The sequence below is a fragment of the Vipera ursinii genome (assembly GCF_947247035.1).
Source record: "Vipera ursinii genome assembly, chromosome: 4".
In the NCBI taxonomy this organism is placed as follows: Eukaryota; Metazoa; Chordata; class Lepidosauria; order Squamata; family Viperidae; genus Vipera; species Vipera ursinii.
Genome location: NC_139514.1, coordinates 81,484,437 through 81,507,236, shown reverse-complemented (window position 1 = coordinate 81,507,236; position 22,800 = coordinate 81,484,437). Strand labels below are relative to the sequence as shown.

General features: G+C 45.6%; 1 protein-coding gene across 1 annotated transcript in view; it reads right to left on the bottom strand.

Annotated features, from left to right (window-relative positions):
* The window catches only part of HERC2 (HECT and RLD domain containing E3 ubiquitin protein ligase 2), a 166,135-nt gene that overhangs the window by 94,208 nt on the left and 49,127 nt on the right, over positions 1–22,800 (bottom strand). Inside the window, exons 18-25 of the mRNA XM_083361535.1 lie at positions 22,189–22,417; positions 21,976–22,100; positions 11,381–11,559; positions 10,172–10,356; positions 9,870–10,025; positions 9,372–9,557; positions 8,648–8,818; positions 8,450–8,553 (exon numbers count right to left, since the gene is read on the bottom strand). Coding sequence (XP_083217661.1) covers positions 8,450–8,553; positions 8,648–8,818; positions 9,372–9,557; positions 9,870–10,025; positions 10,172–10,356; positions 11,381–11,559; positions 21,976–22,100; positions 22,189–22,417 — 1,335 coding nt within the window. The remainder of the gene's footprint in view (positions 1–8,449; positions 8,554–8,647; positions 8,819–9,371; positions 9,558–9,869; positions 10,026–10,171; positions 10,357–11,380; positions 11,560–21,975; positions 22,101–22,188; positions 22,418–22,800) is intronic.

The following is a 22,800-nucleotide window of genomic DNA, read 5'->3' as shown; positions in this document are numbered from 1 at the left end:
TTTAGTAGGGTAATACTGGAAGAAGGAAGAACTGCCGACTATAGAAGAATGGACTTTAAAAGTTTCTAACCTGGCGGAAATGGCAAAGATCTCGGCGTATTTGAAAGACCATTCGCAACAGCGATATATTGTGGAGTGGAAAAAATGGATTGATTACATCCAGAATAAATATGGGACTAAAAAGTTTCATTTAGCATTTGAATAAGTATTGATGTGATATTTATATTGCTTGTAGTCATTTTATAAGAGTTAAAGTGTGATAGACTTAATAACTTATTGTTGTTAGCATATGGTAGATTATGATCGTTTTTACTTTTATACCTTGTATTTAGCTCTGGGAAGTCGGGGAGGGGGGAAGGGGAGGGAGGGGGGGTTGGGGAGGGTTGGGAAGGGGGTGTGTGTTGGGAGGGGTTTTGTTTTGTTAAAGATAAAATGTACTGAAAAACTTTTCCAATTAAAAAAAAGAGGGGATCTCTCTCTCTCTCTCTCTCTGTCTTTCATACACATGCTGCGTGGGGAAGGTGGTGTGCAGACAGTGGAGAGAGCAAACTCACAGATTGGCTTTGTGGTCTATTCATGCCTCCTTCCTTCCCTAAAATCCAGGCAATAATAGAACTCTTTGGATTGAATAGGAAGTTAAAAGAAATTGGTGTGAGCTGAAATTAAAAGGCCGAGTCAACTCCCCCCCCACAAATTATTCTGTCAGAGACTGGAAAGTGTTTCTTCTTCTTCCCCTCATCTTCTCTTTTATAATTTAATCCAGCCTTGCCCAAACTAATATCTTTTGGGTGTCATGGACCACAGTTCCCATCATCTTATGGTTATGCTGGCTAGAAATGCAATGCCTTATTTTCTCTGTAGTATGTGCCTAGGAGGCAGTAGGTCTGTGGGATTTAGATCTATGTAAACATTTGTTTCTTCTCCCTAATTTATTAAATCTACACCTAATTTGAAATTAAAGTTTCTGAGAAATCCAGGGTGGTTTAAAAGAAAACTCTCAAAGACAACTATTGTAAAGCATCACTAGCACTGCTTAAAACAATATTAAAAATGTGTATATAAAGAAAGAAAAATATTAGTAGTAATATACTTAGTGCTGTTTGACCATAAAATGTGTTGTTATTCTACATATGCCTGGCTGAACAGTGTGTTTGGAGTTGCCTCTAAACAGGTGAGGGATGTACTGTTCATATTTTCCTTGGGAGAAAGTTCTATAATTGGGGTGCTGTCTCTGAGAAGGCTCTGCTTGTGGCCACTCTTCTATAAACCAAACCAGGGGGACCATCTGGTCTAAATGGATGGTAAACAAAGATGATTAGGGAGCTGGAGGCTAAAACGTGACAAATGTTTGTGGGAATTGGGTATGTCTAGCTTAGTGTAAAGGACTAGGGGTGGTGACATGATAGCGGTGTTCCAATATTTGATGGGCTGCCTAATCAAGAAGCAGCCTAGAACTAAGGACTTGTGAAAACAACTAACCAGTGAAAAGGCTTGCCTTCAGAAGTTGTGGATGCTCCATCACTGGAGGCTTTTAAGTAGAGATTGGATATTCCACTGTCTAAAATGGTAATGAGCAGGGGCTTGGACTAAAGACCTCAAAGGTCTCTTCCAACTCTTTTTCTTCGAGAGAAGTGCTGCCAACCTCTCCCCCTCCCCTCATCCCTTCCTGAGCACAGAGAGAAGGAGGGAGGGAGGGAAGGAACAAAGGAGGGGAGGGAAACAGGAAGAAAGGGAAGGAAGGAGATGGGAATGAAAAGGAGGGAGGCAGGGAAGGAGGGGAGGGAGGAAAGAAGGAAGGAAGAAAAGAAAGGGAAGGAAGGAAAAGGAAGGAAGGAAGGAAGGAAGGAAGGAAGGAAGGAAGGAAGGAAGGAAGGAAGGAAGGAAGGAAGGAGGGAGATTGGAATAAGAGGGAGGGAGGGTCTGAGGGAATTCCTGCTTTAGCACTTGGCACCAGCAGCACTGTTGCCCTTTCACCATACCCTGGTGGTCTCCCATGCTATTGCTGAGGGTGCTTTGGTTACAAAGCCAGGTATCCTCGCATGGAGAGGGAGTGGACCTCCCTTTGACCCATGCACTTTGTTCTCCTGTACCCACCATGAGTAACCTGGCCAAGGAAAGGGAGCACAGCAGCAGCAGCCTTGAGGAGGAGGTAAGCGCAGGTGGGCGCCCCCTTGGGGAAGTGCGGCTAGGCAAGGCAGGGCTGTGGGGTCCTGGTGCCGTGGGAGCTCAAGGGTCGGGCTGGGCTCTTGGCCTTTGCTGCCCGGGGCTCCGGGCAGTCGGTGCCACTGTCTAGGGGCCCCGTGCACAGCCTGAGGCTCAGTGAGCTCCGCCAATGGACCATGCCCCGGTGCTCACCCCGGTCCCACCCCACCTTCCGCCAAAGACCCTCGGATCTGCCCCAGTCCTGCCCAGGTGCTGGCCACACCCCACTCAGTAAGCCACACCTAGGCTGGCCACACCCACCCAGCCCCCCAATGGCAACCACAATGCTGATGCGGCCCTCAATGAAACTAAGTTTGACACCCCTGCTTTATTACATATGTAATCTATGTAATTAGGTTTTTCAGTGAATCAGATGAAGCTAATTTATTCTTTAAATTTGCACAGAAATCAAACATAATTTGTAATGAAAGCTGATATGATTTTAAATATATATTGTAGAAATGTTAAGAATAAAACAAACTTTAGCTTTTAAAACATTAAGTAATTCAAAAAGGTTAACAATTGTTCCAGGATACTTCTGAATTTTGAGTTTCGTTAAATTCAGTGTAGACCCGCATCTGAAATATATTTGGTATTAACTAGGGATTATTTCCATATATGGCTTTCATAATCCAAACAGTTGAATTATTTTTGCTTTAAAGCTATAATAACGATAAATCACAATTCAAACATAGTGTTGCAAGAAAAAGTATGTGAACCCTTTGGGATTACATGGAGTTTTGCATGAATTGGCCATAAAATGCGCTCTAAACATCATGTAAGTCACAACAATAGAAAAACACAGTCTGCTTAAAATAATACTACACAAACATTAGCTGTTGTCATGTTTTAATTGAACATAAGATGGAAACATTCACAGTGCAGGGTGGAAAAAGTATGTGAACCCCTAGCCTAATGACTTCTCCAAGAGCTAATTGGAGCCAGGAGTGAGCCAACCTTGATTCCAATCAGTGTGATGATATTGGATGTGTTGCTGACAGCCGTCCTGCCCTTTAAAAACACACACCTGTTTTGGGTTTACTGGTCTCAAGAAGCACTGTCTGATGTGAACCATGCCTCGCAGAAAAGAGCTCTCAGAAGACCTACGATCAAGAATTGTTGACTTGCATGAAGCTGGAAAGGGTTACAAAAGTATCTCCAAAAGCCTTGATGTTCATGTGTCCACGGTAAGACAGACTGTCTACAAATGGAGAAAGTTTAGCACTGTTGCTACTCTCCCTAGGCGTGGTCGTCCTGTAAAAATGACTGCAAGAGCACAGCACATAATGCTTAATGAGGTAAAGAAGAATCCTAGAGTGTCAGCTAAAGACCTACAGAAATCTCTGGCACATGCTAACATTTTTGTTGACACATCTACAATAAGGAAAACATTAAACAAGAATGGAGTACATGGGAGGACACCATGGAGGAAGCCATTGCTGTCCAAAAAAAATACTGCAGCACGTTTGAAGTTTGCAAAAGAGCACCTGGATGTTCCAAGCACTAGTGGCAAATATACTGTGGACAGATGAAACCAAAATTGAGTTGTTTGGGAAAAACACACAACACTATGTGTGGAGAAAAAAAGGCACAGCACACCAACATCAAAACCTCATCCCAACTGTAAAACATGGCAGAGGGAGCATCATGGTTTGGGGCTGCTTGCTGCCTCAGGGCCTGGACGGATTGTTGTCATTGATGGGAAAATGAATTCCAGAGTTTATCAGGACATTTTGCAGGAAAACGTATGACCATCTGTCTGCCAACTGAAGCTCCGCAGAGGATGGGTGATGCAACAGGACAATGACCCAAAGCATACAAGTAATTTAACAAAACAATGGCTTCAACAGAACAGAATACGCCTTCTGGAGTGGCCCAGTCAGAGTCCTGACCTCAACCCGATTGAAATGCTGTGGCATGACCTTAAGAGAGTGATTCACACCAGACATCCCAAGAATATTGCTACACTGAAACAGTTTTGTGAAGAGGAGTGGTCCAAAATTACTCCAGATCGTTGTGCAGGTCTGATCTGCAACTACAGGAAACATTTGGTTGAGGTTATTGCTGCCAAAGAAGGGTCAACCAGTTATTAAGTCCAAAGGTTCACATACTTTTTCCACCCTGCACTGTGAATGTTTCCATCTTATGTTCAATTAAAACATGACAACAGCTAATGTTTGTGTAGTATTATTTTAAGCAGACTGTGTTTTTCTATTGTTGTGACTTACATGATGTTTAGAGCGCATTTTATGGCCAATTCATGCAAAACTCCATGTAGTCCCAAAGGGTTCACATACTTTTTCTTGCAACTGTAGGTAATCCTCGACTTACAATTGATTGCTTAGGGACTGTTTAAAGTTACAACAGATCCCCCTCCTCAAAAGCTCCATTTAACAGGCCACATATCCATATAACCAGGAGTCCTGATAGTGGTTAAAGTGCAGTACTGCAGGCAAACTTTGCCCACAGCCTGGAATTCGATCCTGATGGGGCTCAAGGTTGACACAGCCTTCTATCCTTCAGAGAATGGTAAAATGAGGAGCCAGATTGTTGGGGGGCAATATGTAGATAATGCTTACATTGCAAACCACCCAGAGAGTGCTGAAAAGCACTATATGGCAGTAAATGCTGTTGCTATAATGGTTTCATCATAGACAGCAGACGTGGGTGTCATTAATTGAGGCCATCTCGCTTAACAGCCATTGCCACTTGCAACTATAATGAGCAGGCTCCATTATGGTCATAACTCAAGGACCTTCTATACCAATACAAGGCATTTTCAGAGGAAAATAGAAAGATGACCTGTCAAAGAAGTTAGCCTTTATGAACCTAAGAGGAAATTAGATTAATTCATTTATTTTATTTTATTTTATTACATTTATATACCACCCTTTCCCGAAGGACTCAGGGCGGTTTACAGGGTGATTAAAAACAAAAATACAAAAGTTAAAAACAAATTAAAAAAAATTATATCCGTCCCTGAATAAGTAAAACCCCAGTTAAAATTAAAATTAAAATTAAAGTTCTCAGCCTGGGCCAGACAGCTCGAAGAGCCAGGTCTTCAGGTCCTGGCGGAATGAATGGAGGACAGGGGCAGTCCTAAGCTCCACTGGCAGCTGGTTCCAAAGGGCAGGCGCACCCACTGAGAAGGCCCTATCCCTGGGTGTCGTCCTCCGGCAATCTCTTACCGGTGGCACCCTGAGAAGACCCTCCCTGTGGGAGCGCACTGGACAAAGGGAGCTTGATGCCGGCAGCAGGTGTTCCCTCAGATATCCCGGACCCTCGCCATTTAGGGCTTTATAGGTCATCACCAGCACCTTGAATCTCACCCGGAGGGCAACCGGAAGCCAATGCAGCTCGCGGAGTAGAAGTGTTACATGGGAGTATCGGTAGACCCCCATCACAACTCACACGGCCGCATTCTGCACCAGCTGAAGCCTCCGAGTGGTCCTCAAGGGCAGCCCCATGGACCGAGATGCCCTACGCACAGTCACTCATGCACTTGTGACCTCCCGTTTAGACTACTGCAACGCTCTCTACATGGGGCTGCCCTTGAGGACCACCTGGAGGCTTCAACTGGTGCAGAATGCGGCCGCGCGAGTCGTGATGGGGGTCTCCCGATACTCCCATGTAACACCTCTACTCCGCGAGCTGCATTGGCTTCCAGTTGCCCTTCGGGTGAGATTCAAGGTGCTGGTGATGACCTATAAAGCCCTAAATGGCGAGGGTCCGGGATATTTGAGGGAACACCTGCTACCAGCATCAAGTTCCCTTCGTCCAGTGCGCTCCCACAGGGAGGGTCTCCTCAGGGTGCCGCCGGTTAAAGACTGCCGGCGGGTAACACCCAGGGATAGGGCCTTCTCAGTGGGTGCGCCTGCCCTGTGGAACCAGCTGCCTGCGGAGCTTAGGACTGCCCCCAACCTCCGTTCATTCCGCCGGGACCTGAAGACCTGGCTCTTCGAGCTCTCTGGCCCAGGCTGAGAATATTTTTAATTTTAATTTTAACTGGGTTTTAATTTTCTCAGGGTTCTATTTAATCTCTTTTAATTTGTTTTAACGTTTGTATTGACTGTTTTTTAAATGCCCTGTAAACCGCACTGAGTCCTTTGGGAAAGGGCGGTATATAAATCTAAATAAATAAATGTAGAGAGCGTTGCAGTAGTCTAAACGGGAGGTCACAAGCGCATGAGTGACTGTGCGTAGGGCATCTCGGTCCAGATAGGGTCGCAACTGGCGCACCAGGCGAACCTGGGCAAAAGCCCCCCTGGTCACGGCTCCTATATGGTCTTCAAAATTGAGTCGTGAGTCCAGGAGGACGCCCAAGTTGCGAGCCCTATCAACGGGGGTAACACCTCACCCCCCCATCGTTAGAGATGGAATAGTCTGGTTAGCCTGAGATGCCCATATGCACAGCCACTCAAGTCTTGGCGGGATTGAGACGAAGCCTGTTTCTCCCCATCCAGACCTGGACCGGAAAGAAAAAGTTGGGTATCATCAGCGTACTGATGATACCCCACCCCGAAACCACGAATGATCTCACCCAGCGGCTTCATACAGATGTTGAACAGGAGGGGCGAGAGAACCGACCCCTGAGGAAGTCCACAAATGAGAGGCCTCGGGGCGGATATCTGCCCTCCCGTCAACACCGACTGCGAACGGCCCAGGAGATAGGAGAACCACCGTAAAATGGTGCCTCCCACTCCCAACCCCGAGACGCCGCAGTAGGATACCATGGTCGACGGTATCAAAAGCCGCTGAGAGATCTAATAGGACCAGGACAGAGGAACAACCCCTGTCCCGAGCCCACCAGAGATCATTCACCAGCGCGACCAATGCCGTCTCCGTGCTGTATCTGGGCCTGAAACCCAATTGGTACGGGTCCAGATAATCAGTTTCCTCCAGGAACAGAGGAAGCTGATGCGCCACCACACTCTCAACAACCTTCGCCAAAAAGCGAAGGTTGGAGACTGGGCGATAGTTATTTAAAACAGCCGGGTCCAGGGCAGGCATTTTGAGGAGGTGTCTCACCACCGCCTCCTTCAAGGCAGCAGGGAAGACACCCTCTTTCAAAGAAGCAGTTATTACTGCCTGGAACCAGCCTCGTGTCTCCTCCCGGGCCGCATAAACTATCCAGGAGGGGCACGGATCCAACAAACAGGTGGTGCTCAGCCTCCCCATGATCCTGTCCACATCATCAGGGGAAACAGGATCAAACTCAGTCCAGATAACTTGCTCAAGACCGTCCAATTCCTCCACGTCAGACTCTGCCCAGTCAGAGTCCAAACCGGTCTGGATCTGAGCGATTTTGTCTGCCAGATGATGACTAAACTCCTCGGCTCGTCCCCATAAGGGATCCTCCCTCACCTCCTGATTAAGGAGGGAGCGAGTTACCCTAAACAGGGCGGCCGGGCGATTATGTGCGGATGCGATGAGGGCAGCGAAGTAGACTTCGCCGTCCTTATCGCCGCAAGATAAGACCTTATAAAGGTTCTTAACTGCAATCAGTCAGATTCGGATCGGCTGGACCTCCAACCGCTCTCTAGCCCCCGTCTCCGACGCTTCATCTCCCGGAGCTCCGCAGAGAACCACAGAGCCCAATGGGATCTGTGCTGGGTCAGAGGTCGCAAGGGTACAACACAGTCAAGTGCCCCGGCAGCCACCCTTTCCCAGTCATCCACCAGGGCATCGACTGGGCTGTGGGTGAGGGCGATGGGTATAGAGCCAAGCGCCATCTGGAACCCTTCTGGGTCCATTAGGCGCCTGGGGCGGAACCACCTGGTCGGTTCCGCAGCCCAGCGGCGTGGGGTGGCATAACGGAAGACCAGCCGCAGGAAATAATGATCTGACCATGACAGGGGAACTATAGTTGATGAACCCCCTCCTAGATCATCCAACCACTGTCCAGACAGAAACACCAGGTCGAGAGTATGATCCCCCACATGAGTCGGGCCCTCAATTACTTGGGTCAGGCCCATGGCCGTCATGGAGGCCATGAACTCCCGAGCTAACTCAGATGACCCTCCCAGTGAAGGCAGGTTGAAGTCACCCAGAACTATAAGCCTGGGGAACTCCACCGCCAACCCTGAAAGAGTGTCGAGCAGCTCGGGCAGGGCTGTTGCCACACATAATTCTTCAATGTGATGTGAAAATGCAGATACATGCCATACTTGTTATGGCACAGGATTCACTAAAAATATTTTTTATCTTACTTGGCTCAAGTTTGAGATCATTTCTCTAAGGTTGTTACCTCCATATATTGGCCAACACAGAAAGCATGCATTGATTCTCTTGTATCCTCAAATTGCAAAGCTGCCTCCAAAGCAACAACTGGATCTTCTCCTGCAAACTGGGCTAAAAAAAACAGAAAGCAATCAGTTGAGAAAGCACAGAAACTGAACTACAACTTGAATTTGATATTTGCTTTGATAAAGTAGTGGAATCTCACCAAGTATACGACTCCCTGTTAATGATTGGGCTTGGAAATCTTTTATATCATATACTTTGCCATCAATCACTGTCCAAAAGCCACCATCTTTATTGTGGTTTTCCAAGTCAGCTTTTCGTATAAGTGTCACTTCCTCATTATTTCTGCAATTCTGTCCTGTAAAGAATGTACCTAAGAGATGAGAAAAAAATGTTAACTATGGTTTGTAACTAACTCTCCAACTGAAAAGAATAAAACCAAAGAAGTAGGAAAGCACAACGTAATCATGTATTCCACTGTAAATATATTTTGTGACATACTCTTTTTCTAAAATCATAGATTTGAAAGAGCCATTTAGGCCAACTTCCCATTTAATTCAGGAATCCAAATTGTAAATGCATCCAAAGTCTCTTCTTAATGACGAAGATGAACAGGAGCGAGCTTTCTCATTAGGAAGTGGGGTTTTTAGTACTTCAATCTGAATTGGACTTAAGACTGTTATACCATGCTCTGCATTCTGAGATAAAAACTGATACAGCATTCTTGTAGGAAGCTATCACATCTCCCACTCATCATTTTCCTTAGTTAAACATATTCTTATCTTGCAAGACATAATTAACAATTCCTAAGACCAAGAACAGTGCTCATCAAGGGTTCTGCTAATTCAAAATAGAGAAGAAACATCTAAAACCTATCTGAAGAAGTATATTAAAAATATCTGAAATATTTTCAGGAAAGAACATACCCATTATTCCAGGCCAAGCTAAGTCTTCATTGTCATCTCTCTCTTTACCAGGAGCTAAATGGCTAAATCTGTCCAGATGTTCTAATAAGCCAGCTAATAAAGGAATTGCTCCAGCTTCCTGAATAAGTCCAGGATTCTTACTGAGAAGGAGTACTACAGATACCACTAACTCTGGAAGTAGTACACCTAAGGAGAACAAAATGTTTAGTAAAAAGCTAGAATAATATATTTTGTGCATCCTCCCAACACATTTCAAATGGCTCAAATCCAGACTTGCAAATCAGCAAAATGATAAATTACCGTAGCCCATTTTTGCCCATTCCCCTTACACAGATAATCTTCAATAACAGCTCAATTTTTTAAAAAACCACTTCCCCTTTCTTGGCACAATCCATTTATGTATCTAAATATGTGCTACTAGATCTATGTCCATTAGGTTTCTTACGTTTCACTTATCATTACAAATGATAAAATGGAATTAAAACAATGCATCAGTACCTGTTAAATCCCCATCTACAACGCGAGATACTTCTGCAAAATGCCTATGGCTAATAGAAGCAATGCTAGTTGCTACAGGCAAAATATCTCCAATATGTGTACACAAAAGGGCTGTGTATTTCTTTAGCAGAGAACCAACTCCTAGAAGCTCAGGACCTGTCAAGAAATGGAAGTATCATATTCTGTTCATCATCACAGTATTTAATCTCAGCAAAATTTAGAGGAAACTCATGTGAAATGGCTATCTAATCCAATAGCAAGTGACATATAATTTCAACACTAAAAAAATATGCTATACTTACTGTATGTATTAGAGATCTGTCCAAAATGATCTCCTGGATATAACTTACTAACAAGCAAGCGCTGAAAACGCAGCAGTAAGTCCAAGGAAGCAGACCTTTCTTTATTATAATGTTCATGGTCTGAACAAGAAGAAATAGGACGAGCCACGTCTTTCAATTTAGCAATAGTTTGTGAAGCAATGTTCCTGATGGGAATAATATTTTTAAAGAGCCTTTAAAAATGAACAAAAAAGGTCACTAGCCAACCATTCACTAATATTTTGTTGATATTTCTTAAGACACTATTTTGCATGTAATTACATCTTCCTCATTCCTCCACTCAGTGTTTTATTTCTATGAAACATAAGTCAACATAATAAACCACTGAAAAACAAGTATTATTTTCAAACATTGTGTAATCTCTTATTTTTAATCTATTATAATCTATAAATCAAATAAAAACAGAAACTTGAAATTTTATAAAATACAACTTTATAAATAGTACATCTAAAGAATACTTTATTATTATTTAAACTTCAACATATTAACCATAGTCTGCAATGTCAAAAGTTGCTTAAATAATCAATAGGGGGAAATCTACTTCACAGATGTGTTTCACTAAATATGGTACATGAGCAACAGAGAGCAGTTTATACACACACACACACAAACACAAAGATCCTTCTTTGGACAACAGCAAATCAGCCATCCTGGAGAACAACAATGAGCATGTGCATGGTTGATGGATTCTGTGGCCCAGCACTAGAAGCCATAAAGTATAGAAAGACTGCTAAAGGGTAACACTAAGAATTGGAGACAGATTTTTTTTCTGTCTCCAAGACCCTGAAATTTGCTTGTAAACCTAGGGATGGGGGTAACGTGTAGTTTAAGAACCCCTGACCTAAGGGCTTGGCTGTGGCCTATATCTTTAAAACAAACAAAAAGAAAGAAAGTGGAATCCACAGACCATGCTACAATCTGATATCAAAAATCCTGTTTCAAAAGCTTGAAATACGAAGACAGAAACTGTCCAGATATGCACAAGTTTACAGCTCAAACAGCAAGCTAAGCAGAACTACCCTTAATCAGGACATTCATAAAATGATTTTTAGCCAGTCTTTATTCTCAACACTGCATACTACTTACAAAAGTAGACAAAAATGAAATCAAAAATTGAAACATGAAGAGGAACAACAATTCTAAGACAGCTTTGTTATCAAACCAGAATACCTCAATAATTGCTGGATTAATTGAACCAAGGGCAAGCTTTGTTTTCCTGAAGATTCATAGATCCCAGTATTAATGAGGTCTTTATCTAATGGTGTCTTGTTCCTGTGAAGTGTTGATGCATTTGCTTCCTGCTCATCAATTTCTTTTTCTTTCTGAGCTTCTTTTTTTGCCTCAATATCCTACAAAGCAAAAGATTTAAGTGAAAGCATTGAACATTTTCATTGTTATATCCATTAAATAAGAGATGTAATGCCCCAAACCCTAATGATTTATTGACTTTAGATGCACAGAAAGCCTTTGACAATGTCAACTGACAATTTATGGTTCAACAATTAAACTATATGGATTTTGGAGAATTTTTTATGAATATAATTCAAACAATTTATCATAGACAAATGGTTAAAATAATTGTAAATGGAGAGTGCATGGAAAATTTCAATATTAAAAAAGGCACAAAACAAGGATATCCATTATCCCCACTATTATTTATCTTAATTTTGGAAGTGTTGAACTGGAGAAAAGTGATTATTGAGTCCCCTGTCACAGAGTTAGTTAGAGTTATTACGGTAGTACACTCTAAAACAAAGTGGCTCTCTTGTGTAGGCACCAGCCTATTTTTACTCCACATCCAAAACTCTGCTTACTCTCCTACAAACACTGTTACATTAGATTAATGGATTTTGCTGGTGAACCAGAAATAAAGACCTTCAACATGAATATAAGTATAATCACGCTTTAGAAGAAAAAATAAGCTCCTTGAACTGAAGTTAGAAATGAATAATCAACTCATGTAAATCATGTAACATTGATAGAATATTAATATCTACTGCACAAGCATTTTCATATTTCTTATTATTTGCAGTTTGGGGCTGCCGTTGCTAAATCAGCATAAATGGGTTAAACATGCCACCTGTATTAACTATATACAGTACTGCCTCAGGAACATATCTGATCTTCTAAGTTTAATTTAACCGTAATCCTTTTTTTATAGATTACACGCCTTTATGGATTACTGCCTTGTCGCGGCAAATAGGCTTGCATAACTCAATGAAGCTATGAGCTATACCGCGCAGGGCCACCCAAGACAGACAAGGCATAGCAGAGAGTTCTGACAAAATGTGATCCACTGGAGAAGGAAATGGCAACCCACTCCAGTATCTTTGCCATGAAAACCCCATGGACAGTACCAAAAGGCAAAAAAGATATTGTTCTGTATCAGCCTGCTACCAGCCCTGCAGAAAAGGCAGGGACAACCCCTTTACAAACGGCAAGAGGCTGGAATTACACCTGCCAAATTTATATCTACAAAAACAAACAAGACACAAACCAAGAAACAGGAGCTATAAGAAACACGAACTATCCAAGCGGTTGCCTTCAGCAAACCAGCCCTCCCCACACATTCCCCTTATATAGAGTTCAGGGCATGGCTTCTCTCTGCCTCCTTCCGAGAAGCCCCATTGCCTTCCTCTGTTTACTCCTAATTGACTGCATCCTGCGTCGGGCGTCCTTGAACAGGGCCAGCTGTGGGTCATCTTCATCCACGCTGTCAGGCTCACACAGCTGGGTCTCCGTGGTGACCAAGTTGGAGGGGCCCGGCTGAGGGCTCTCATCAGCAAGATCTTCAACCCCCTCAGCAAGGTCTTCAACACCCCCCTCCTCCTCCTCTGAGTCATCCGACCCAACTGCCGAACCCACAGGCTGACCCTGAATCACAACACTATCCCGCACCGCAGGGCCCTTCCCCCGGGTCTGCCGATCCAGATGCGGTCGGGATGGAAATTGTTCATGAAAAGCGGTCACCAATATAGGGGCATGAACGGCGGTCAGGTCTTCCCAGGTGAAGTCCTCTGGTCCGTAAACTTTCCATTCAATCAGGTACTGGAAACGACCTTTCAGCCAACGGGAATCCCTGATGCTGGCGACCTCGTACTTGGGGGTGCTGCCTCCATCACAAGGTCCTGATGGGGGAGGTTCCGCTCGGCGGAGTGGACAGGCTGGTTGCTCGGGGACCAATAGAGACCGATGAAAGACTGGGTGCACGCGCAGGGAACGTGGCAGAGTTAAGCAATAGGCGACCGGATTGATGACAGCCTCGACTGGGAACGGTCCTAAATATCGGTGATCTAACTTTCTCACCGGCCGTGTTGACGGTAGGTTCCTGGTGGACAACCAGACCCGATCTCCCACCGATAGTGGAGGCGTATCCCGTCTTGACCGATCAGCAAACCTTTTGTAATTGGCCTTGGTCTTCTCTAACTGACGTCGCACCAATCGATGGATCGCCTGTAACTCTGTCATGAAGTCGTTCGCTGCCGGCTCCGGTGAGTCCATGGGAGAAAGGGGGAAAAACTGGGGGTGATATCCCACATTGGCCAAGAACACTGTCATCTGTGTGGAGGTGTGCTGCGAATTGTTAAATGCAAACTCAGCTGTGGCCAGATAGTCCAACCAATTGTTTTGCTGCAGATTGACGTAGCAGCACAGATATTGTTCCAGGATACCAATGACCTTCTCGGTTCCCCCGTCAGTTTGAGGATGATGCGCGGACGAGAGGCAAATCCTGATATCCAATGCATGCATCAACTCCTGCCAGAAACGGGCTGTAAACTGGGCCCCCCTATCAGAGATGACTCTATCAGGGAGGCCGTGCAGCCGAAACACCTGCTGAATGAACATACGACTAGTGGCACGGGCTAACGGTAAGCTGCGACAGGGGATGAAGTGTGCCATCTTGGTCAGCATGTCCACCACCACATACACTGTCGTAAAACCAGAGGATGGGGGTAAATCCGTCAGAAAGTCCATGGACACAGCCCCCCAGGGTCTTTTGGGTGTTGGCAAGGGCTGCAGTAATCCAGGCGGGGCCCCTGTCACTGACTTGGCCTGCCTGCATGGGATGCAGGAGGTAACATAGGACTGGACGTCGTGTCTGACTCGGGGCCACCAGAAGGTACGGGAGACCAGGTTCAGGGTCTTGAACAGGCCAAAATGCCCCGCCGCCGGGTTATCGTGACACTGGCTGAGGATGAGTCCCCTGACTGGCCCTCCCGGAATGTAGAGCCGGTCACGATAATACAAGAGTCCATCCGTGACCGTCCAAGGAGAATCTGGCCCCACCTCCTCCTTCCGCTGAGCCACCCACACCTACTGCTGCTGTGCCTCCTGCATCCGAGCCCGTATATCAACCGGCTCCCGCACCGCAGCAAAAGACTCGACGGGGATCACTGTTCTGGGCAGAAGCTTGTCTTCCACTCGGGAATATTCGGGCTTCCTGGACAGAGCATCCGCTCTTTGATTGGGCCCGCTAGGTATGTACCGAACCCGGAAGTCAAACCTCGCAAAGAAAAGAGACCACCGGATCTGGCGTTGGTTCAAATTCCGAGCGGTCTGCAGGCTTTCCAAATTCTTATGGTCCGTCCGGACCTCAATTTCATGCCGCGTTCCCTCAAGATGATGCCTCCAGGCCTCGAACGCCACTTTGATGGCCAGCAGCTCCTTCTCCCAGATTGTATAATTGCACTCCAAAGGGTTCAGTTTTTGTGAATGGTACACGCAAGGCAAGAGGGTACCGTAACACCGCCCCAATGGCAATGTCGGAGGCGTCCGCCTCCACAACAAACGGCCGTTGCGGGTCAGGATGCTTCAAGATGGGCTCCTTCATGAAGGCTTCCTTCAAAGTCTGGAAAGCCTGTTGTTCTGGAGCGTTCCACTGGAACTGAGTCTTCTTCTGCAGGAGCCGGGTGAGAGGGGCTGTCAAGGCAGCAAACCCAGGGATGAAAGTTCGGTAATAGTTGGCGAACCCAAGAAGTCGCTGAACATCCTTCACGCGACGCGGGGGTTGCCAACTCTGCAAAGACTCAACCTTACTTGGCTCCATGGCGATGCCCTCAGGAGAAATGTGGTGACCCAGGAAATCGATGGTCACCCGGTAGAACTGGCACTTCTCCAACTTGGCAAACAGCCGATGTTCTCGGAGTCTCTGCAGGACCTGATGGAGATGCTGATGGTGCACCTCACACGACAGGGAGTAGATCAGGATGTTGTCCAAGTAGATCACGACAAACTGATCCAACAAATCCCGGAAAATGTCATTCATGAAATGCTGAAACACAGCGGGGGCGTTGGTCAGGCCAAACGGCATCACCGTGTACTCAAAATGTCCATAGCGAGTACCAAACGCCGTCTTCAACTCATCACCCGGCCAAACCCTGACGAGGTTGTAAGCTCCACGCAGGTCCAGTTTCGTGAAGATCTTAGCCTCCCAGAGTCGGTCCAAGAGTTCGGGGATGAGGGGCAGCGGGTAACGATTGCGCACTATGATGGCATTGAGTTTCCTATAATCGCAGCAAAGCCGCAATTCACCCGACTTCTTTTTGACGAAGAGCATGGGTGCAGACACTGGCGAGGACGAGGGCCGGATGAAACCGCGAGCCAAATTCTTCTCCAGAAAGTCCCGCAATACAGCCAACTTGGGGTCCGACATGGAGTACAAATGCCCCACTGGGAGAGACGCATCAGGGACTAAATCAATGGGGCAGTCATAGGGCCTGTGCAGGGGTAATTGATCTGCCTCTGTCTCGCTGAACACATCAGCAAAGTTGGACAGTTCAGGAGGTAAGGAAACCCCTGGGGAACCCTCTACCTGGCTGGCACAGATATGGCGGGAGTGGTCCACGCACTGCAAGCTTGGGAAGGTGACCAAGTTCTGTGACCAATAGATCTGTGGGTCATGTGCCCGGAGCCACGCCAGTCCCAAGACCACGGGGAAGTGCAGATCTGAGGTGATATAGAACTGGATGGCCTCCACATGGGAACTGATGGCCATACATAATGGTTGCGTGGCGGCCGTAATTGGCCCAGACAGGAGCACTCGACCATCGATAGTCTCCACTAACATGGGCGGATCCACCGGGCACTGGGGAACAGCCCATTTGGCCACAAATGCTGAGTCCATCAAATTTGTGGTGGCCCCAGAGTCAATTAAGGCATGGACTGGAATCCCCTCTGGCTTGCCAGGAAGGATCAGACATGCCTCCAAAATCAGATGCCGTGGAAGTCCACAGGCAGCATCGGAAAGACGTCGCTCAGTGTTGTTGTGGGACGCCCGATCTATCACACCGTCTAGATCGGGCTCGGGGGGTTTCCCGACAGAAAAGTAGGGGACTTTCTCAGGGCAGACTCGGTCACTGATGCCCGCTGTCGCTTCTTTGGGCAAAAAGCAGCCAAATGCCCAGGGTCCCCACAGTAAAAACACAACCCCCCCCGATCGTCGTCTGTTCATTTCAGTCACCGATAGACGAGACCTGGCGGCACCCAGCTCCATTGGCTCCTCCCTTTGAACTGGAGGCTCACGCACAACAGGGGCTGCAGGGGTCTGTGGGGTGGCACGGCGACTCCTTCGCTGCTGCAACCGAGCATCGATCCGCAGGCAGAGATGGATCAGCCCATTCAGGTCTGAGGGAATATCCACACGGGCCAGCTCATCCAACATCTCCTCCGACAATCCATCCTGGAAGGCATCCACAAGCGCAGCCTCATTCTAGGCGGAATCCTGGCTAAGCAGCCAAAAATCACTGATATAGCCCTGTAGGGGGCGTTGACCCTGCCTCAGAGCTTTCAGGCGTCGAGTAGCAGTCTGCGTCTTAATAGGGTCCTCATACATCAGACGCATATGATCACAAAACCCCACAAAGTTGTCCAACAATGGGCTAGGTTGAGCCAGCAGAGGCGTGCCCCAACGAGCTGCATCACCCGAAAGAAGGCTTAACACAAACCCCACCTTATCCCGGTCAGTGGGGAAATCAGCTGCTCTCACACTGATAAAGAGCTGGCATTGTCCCAGGAAAGCAGGAAATAGTTCTGGATTGCCAGTAAATTTATCCAGCATTGCAACTTGGCATTTTCTCCTGGGTGGGGGTGATGGTGGGGGTGCAGCATGAACCTGCGCTTGCAGTTGAGCCACCTGAGCTGCCAGCAAAGTGAGTTGCTGGGTGAGCTGGGCATTCTCAGCACGTAGCTGCTCCATAATATTAATAAGGGGTGGGAGGCTGAAGGCAAACTGTTCTGTACCAGCCTGCTACCGGCCCTGCAGAAAAGGCAGGGACAACCCCTTTACAAACGGCAAGAGGCTGGAATGACGCCTGCCAAATTTATAGCTACAAAAACAAACAAGACACGAACCAAGAAACAGGAGCTTTAAGAAACACGAACTATCCAAGCGGTTGCCTTCAGCAAACCAGCCCTCCCCACACATTCCCCTTATATAGAGTTCAGGGTGTGGCTTCTCTCTGCCTCCTTCCAAGAAGCCCCATTGCCTTCCTCTGTTTACTCCTAATTGACTGCCTCCTGCGTCGGGCGTCCTTGAACAGGGCCAGCTGTCCAATATGCTACTGGGAAAGAGCAGAGGGCTAGTACTAGTACTGCCAGAAAGAATGAAGAGACTGGGCCAAAGCCAAAAGGACGCTCAGCTGTGGATGCGTCTGGTGGTGAAAGGAAAGTCCGATGCTGTAAAGATTTATTCTCCATAGGAACCAGAAATGTAAGATCCATGAATCAAGGAAAGCTGGACGTGGTCAAACAAGAGATGACAAGACTGAACATCAACATCTTAGGAATCAGCGAACTAAAATGGACAGGAATGGGTGAATTTAATTCAGATGACCATCAAGTATACTACTGCGGGCAAGAATCCGTCAGAAGAAATGGAGTAGCCTTCATAGTCAATAAAAAAGTAGGAAAAGCAATACTGGGATACAATCCCCAAAATGACAAATGATCTCAGTTTGAATCCAAGGCAAACCATTCAATATCACAGTAGTCCAAGTCTATGCCCAAATCACTGGTGCTGAAGAGGATGAAATTGACCGGTTCTATGAAGTCCTACAGCACCTTATAGAATTAACACCAAAAAATGATGTCCTTATCATCATGGGGGATTGGAATGCTAAAGTAGGAAGCCAAAAGATAATTGGAATAACAGGCAAGTTCGGCCTTGGAGTACAAAATGAAGCAGGGCACAGGCTGATAGAATTTTGTCAAGAGAATACAATGGTCATAGCACTCTTTTACAACAACCCAAGAGACAACTCTACACATGGACATCACCAGACGGCCAACACAGAAATCAAATTGACTATGTGCTCTGCAGCCAAAGATGGAGAAGCTCTATACAGTCAGTAAAAACAAGACCAGGAGCTGAGTGTGGCTCAGGCCATGAGGTTCTCCTTGCAAAATTTAGGCTTAAATAGAAGAAAGTAGGGAAAAGCACTAGGCCATTCAGATATGAACTAAATCATATCCCTGATGAATACACAGTAGAGGTAACAAATAGATTTACGTAATTAGATCTAATAGAGTGCCTGAAGAATTATGGACAGAGGTTCGCAACATTGTACAAGAGGTAGCAACTAAGCTTGTAAGCCGCCCTGAGTCTTCGGAGAAGGGTGGGATATAAAGGGAATTAAAATAAAAATAAAATAAATAAAATAAAACCATCCTAAAGAAAAAGATATGCAAGAAAGCAAAAATAGCTGTCTGAGGAAGCTTTGCAAATAGCTGAGTAAAGAAGGGAAGCGAAAGGCAAGAGAGAAACAGAAAGATATGCCTAATTGAATTCAGAATTCCAGAGAATAGCTAGAAGAGATAAGAATGCCTTCTTAAATGAACAATGCAAAGAAATAGAAGAAAACAATAGAATAGGGAGGCCCAGAGATCTCTTTAAAAAAATTGGAGATATGAAGGGAACGTTTCATGCAAAAATGGGCATGATAAAGGACCAAAATGGCAAGAAACTAACAGAGGCAGAAGATTAAGAAGAGGTAGGAAAACTACAGAGACCTATACAAGAATGAGCTTAACGTACCAGATAACCACGATTGGGTAGTTACTGACCCCAAGCCAGACATTCTAGAACCATGGTGGCGAACCTATGGCACGCAGAGCTCTCTCTGTGGGCACACGTACCGTCACCCCAGTCCTAGGCCTTCAACTGGATTTTATAAAACCTTTTTGCTTTAGCACTCCACCATGTGCAAAAAAAAGGTTTGTTCGTTCAATCAATTTCAACTTCTCATGGGAAAAACTTTTTAGTCCCACCCAGTCTGCTGTTACCACCACAGCCACGCTCACTCAATGGGCCATGCCCACCCGGCACCCGGTGATACATAAGTGGGTTTTGGATTGCAGTTTGGGCACTCAGTCTCTAAAAGGTTCACCATCACTGTCCTAGAATGTGAAGTGAAATGGGCCTTAGGAAATCTGAGCAACAACAAAGCTAGTGGAGGTGACAGTATTCCAGCTGAGCTATTCAAAATTTTAAAAGACGATGCAGTAAAAGTGCTACACTCAATTTGCCAGCAAATTTGGAAAACTCAACAGTGACCACAGGATTGGAAAAGGTCAGTTTACATTCCAATTCTAAAAAAGTTAGTGCCAAAGAATGTTCAAACTATTGTACCATTGCACTCATTTCACATGCTAGTAAAGTTATGCTTAAAATCCTACAAGCTAGACTCCAGCAGTATGTGGATCGGGAACTACCAGACGTACAGGCAGGATTTCGAAGAGGCAGAGGAACTAGAGATCAAATTGCCAACATACGCTGGATCATGGAGAAAGCTAGGGAGTTCCAGAAAAACATCTACTTCTGCTTCATTGACTATGCTAAAGCCTTTGCTTGTGTGGATCATAACAAACTGTGGCAAGTTCTTAAAGAGATGGGAGTACCAGACCATCTTATTTGTCTCTTGAGAAACCTATATGCCGGTCAAGAAGCAACAGTGAGAACTGGACACGGAACCACTGATTGGTTCAAAATTGGGAAAGGAGTCTGGCAAGGCTGTATACTGTCGCCCTGCCTATTTAACATATGCAGAGCACATTATGAGAAAGGCAGGGCTAGATGAATCAAAAGTTGGAATTAAGATTGCCGGGAGAAATATCAACAACCTAAGATATGCAGATGATACCACTCTAATGGCAGAAAGTGAAGAGGAACTAAAGAGCCTCTTGTTGCGAGTGAAGAAGGAGAGTGCAAAAGTTGGGTTGAAACTAAACGTTAAAAAAACCAAGATCATGGCATCTGGCCCTCTCAATACCTGGCAAATAGATGGGGAAGAAATGGAGGTAGTGACAGATTTTATTTTCCTGGGCTCCAGGATCACTGCAGATGGGGACTGTAGCCAAGAAATTAAGACGCTTGCTCCTGGGGAGGAAAGCAATGGCAACTCTAGATAGCATACTAAAAAGCAGAGACATCACTGTTGTGGCCCCGACCCCCGCGCCTGTCCTAACCGAGGAAGAGGACTCTGAGGATGATGGGGAGGAACTGGCAAGGCTGCCTTCTCCGGGACCCTCCCCTCTGGCAAGGCCTCCCTCTCCGGGGCCCTCCTCTCTGGCAAAGCCTCCATCTTCATCTGAAGGCCGACAGGAGCAGCCTGGGAGTAGTCAGGCTGGGACCCAGGCTGGGACGGAGCTCAAGCAGCTGCAGCAAATACAGTCTAGAGAAGATGACTCATGGCTAGACCCTTGATAAAGACGCAGGGCCAAGCGTTTGCAGCAACGTAGGATGAGTAGGAGGGCCAGGGAGTAGCTGAGTCATTGAGCCACACCCCATAAGGTACAAAAGGGGGTGTGGCTGCTCTCACAACTTTGTGATGAACAATTTAATTCAACACTGCTTCTGGTCACGTCTGTCGGATTTCTCTACCTGTGTGAACCCTGGTCTGGATTTTGTGACTACGCTTCTTCATCTCTGATTTTGGTTTCTTTGCCTGGATTTTCTTGGACTTACTTGTTGGCAGTTATCTCATGTCAGAGAACATTTGAGATAACTAGCTTATTTTTGGCTGACTGTGGGTAGCTTGCTGCCAAGACTTTATCGGACAGCAATTATATTGTGGTATAAAGACTTAACCCTTTTGCTTAGTACCTGCTTGTCTGTTTGTTTGTACCTTGAGGGTGGGGGAACAGAACAATCACCCTGCCAACAAAAGTGCATATAGTCAAGGCCATGGTTTTCCCAGTTGCAATGTATGGCTGTGAAAGTTGGACCATAAGAAAGGCTGAGCACTAAAGAATTGAAGCCTTTGAACTATGGTGCTGGAGAAGACTCCTGCGAGTCCCTTGGACTGCAAAGCGTTCAAACCGGTCAGTCCTAGAGGAGATCAACCCTGACTGCTCTTTAGAAGGCCAGATCCTGAAGTTGAAACTCAAATACTTTGGCCACCTAATGAGAAGGAAGGACTCACTGGAGAAGAGCATAATGCTGGGAAAGATTGAGGGCAAGAGAAGAAGGAGACAACAGAGAATGAGGTGGCTGGATGGAGACACTGAAGCAGTAGGCTTGAGCTTAAATGGACTCCAGAAGATGGTAGAGGATAGGAAGGCCTGGAGGAATGTTGTCCATTGGGTCGTGATGGGTCGGACATGACTTCACAACTAACAACAACAATAAATTACCAGATTTCCCAATCCATAGTATTTCTAGTTAATGGGATAGACTATGCAATAATCTATGTATACCATTTATTGAATGGTAAATGACAATCCTTTCCCCTCATAAACATTGCTAGCCTAAACATTCATAATTTACCTACCTGAATTTCTGCAGTAATAGCAGCATTCAATGCAGATTCTAGACCCCCATCAGCCATCAAACTTCCAACCAGTAGATCAATCATAAATCTACGACCTGGACTCACATTTGTTTCATTCCCTGAAACTAAAAGTTAACAACACTTTTGTAATGTATGACGTATGAACAATGTCTTTTTCTGTGTTATCTTCACATATCTGTGAATGAAGCATACCTGCACTGGGTAAAAGTGCCGAAAGAGCTCTTGCTCGTTCCTCTGCAGTCGGTAGTAACACAGACCATCCACTCTGCAACACTGCTTGGGCAGCTGACTGCACAGTATTAAGCACACCAGCATTACTTGCTAAAGTCACTACTGTCTGCTTCAGGCTGTTGAGCAAGACACTGCCTAAACCCAAGCCAAGGCATTCAGGATCAACTTGGTGACTAATTGCCGCATGAAGCTGAAAGACAAGTACAGATAACTTATAAGCAATGAAGCAAATTCAAGGAAGAATTCTAATGCTATAAAATAAACATACATAGTTGCAAATGCTAAAACATTTACTAAGGAATATACTTCTAATGTATGTGAAAATTTGACTAATATGTTAAAATATGTTATAAACACAATCCCAATTACATGGAAAAGGAGTATTGGTCTTGAAGTATGGTGTACTAGGATCAAACTAGGATCAAGCAGAATAATAGAGTTGGAAGAGTCTTTGAAGGATTAAAACCCAAGTCAGTAATTGACATGGTAATTACCGAACCATAGGCAAGCTACACCTTTAAGGTGCAATCTACAATACTACTATGATAATAGCTGTCACTCTTTGAGGCCTAT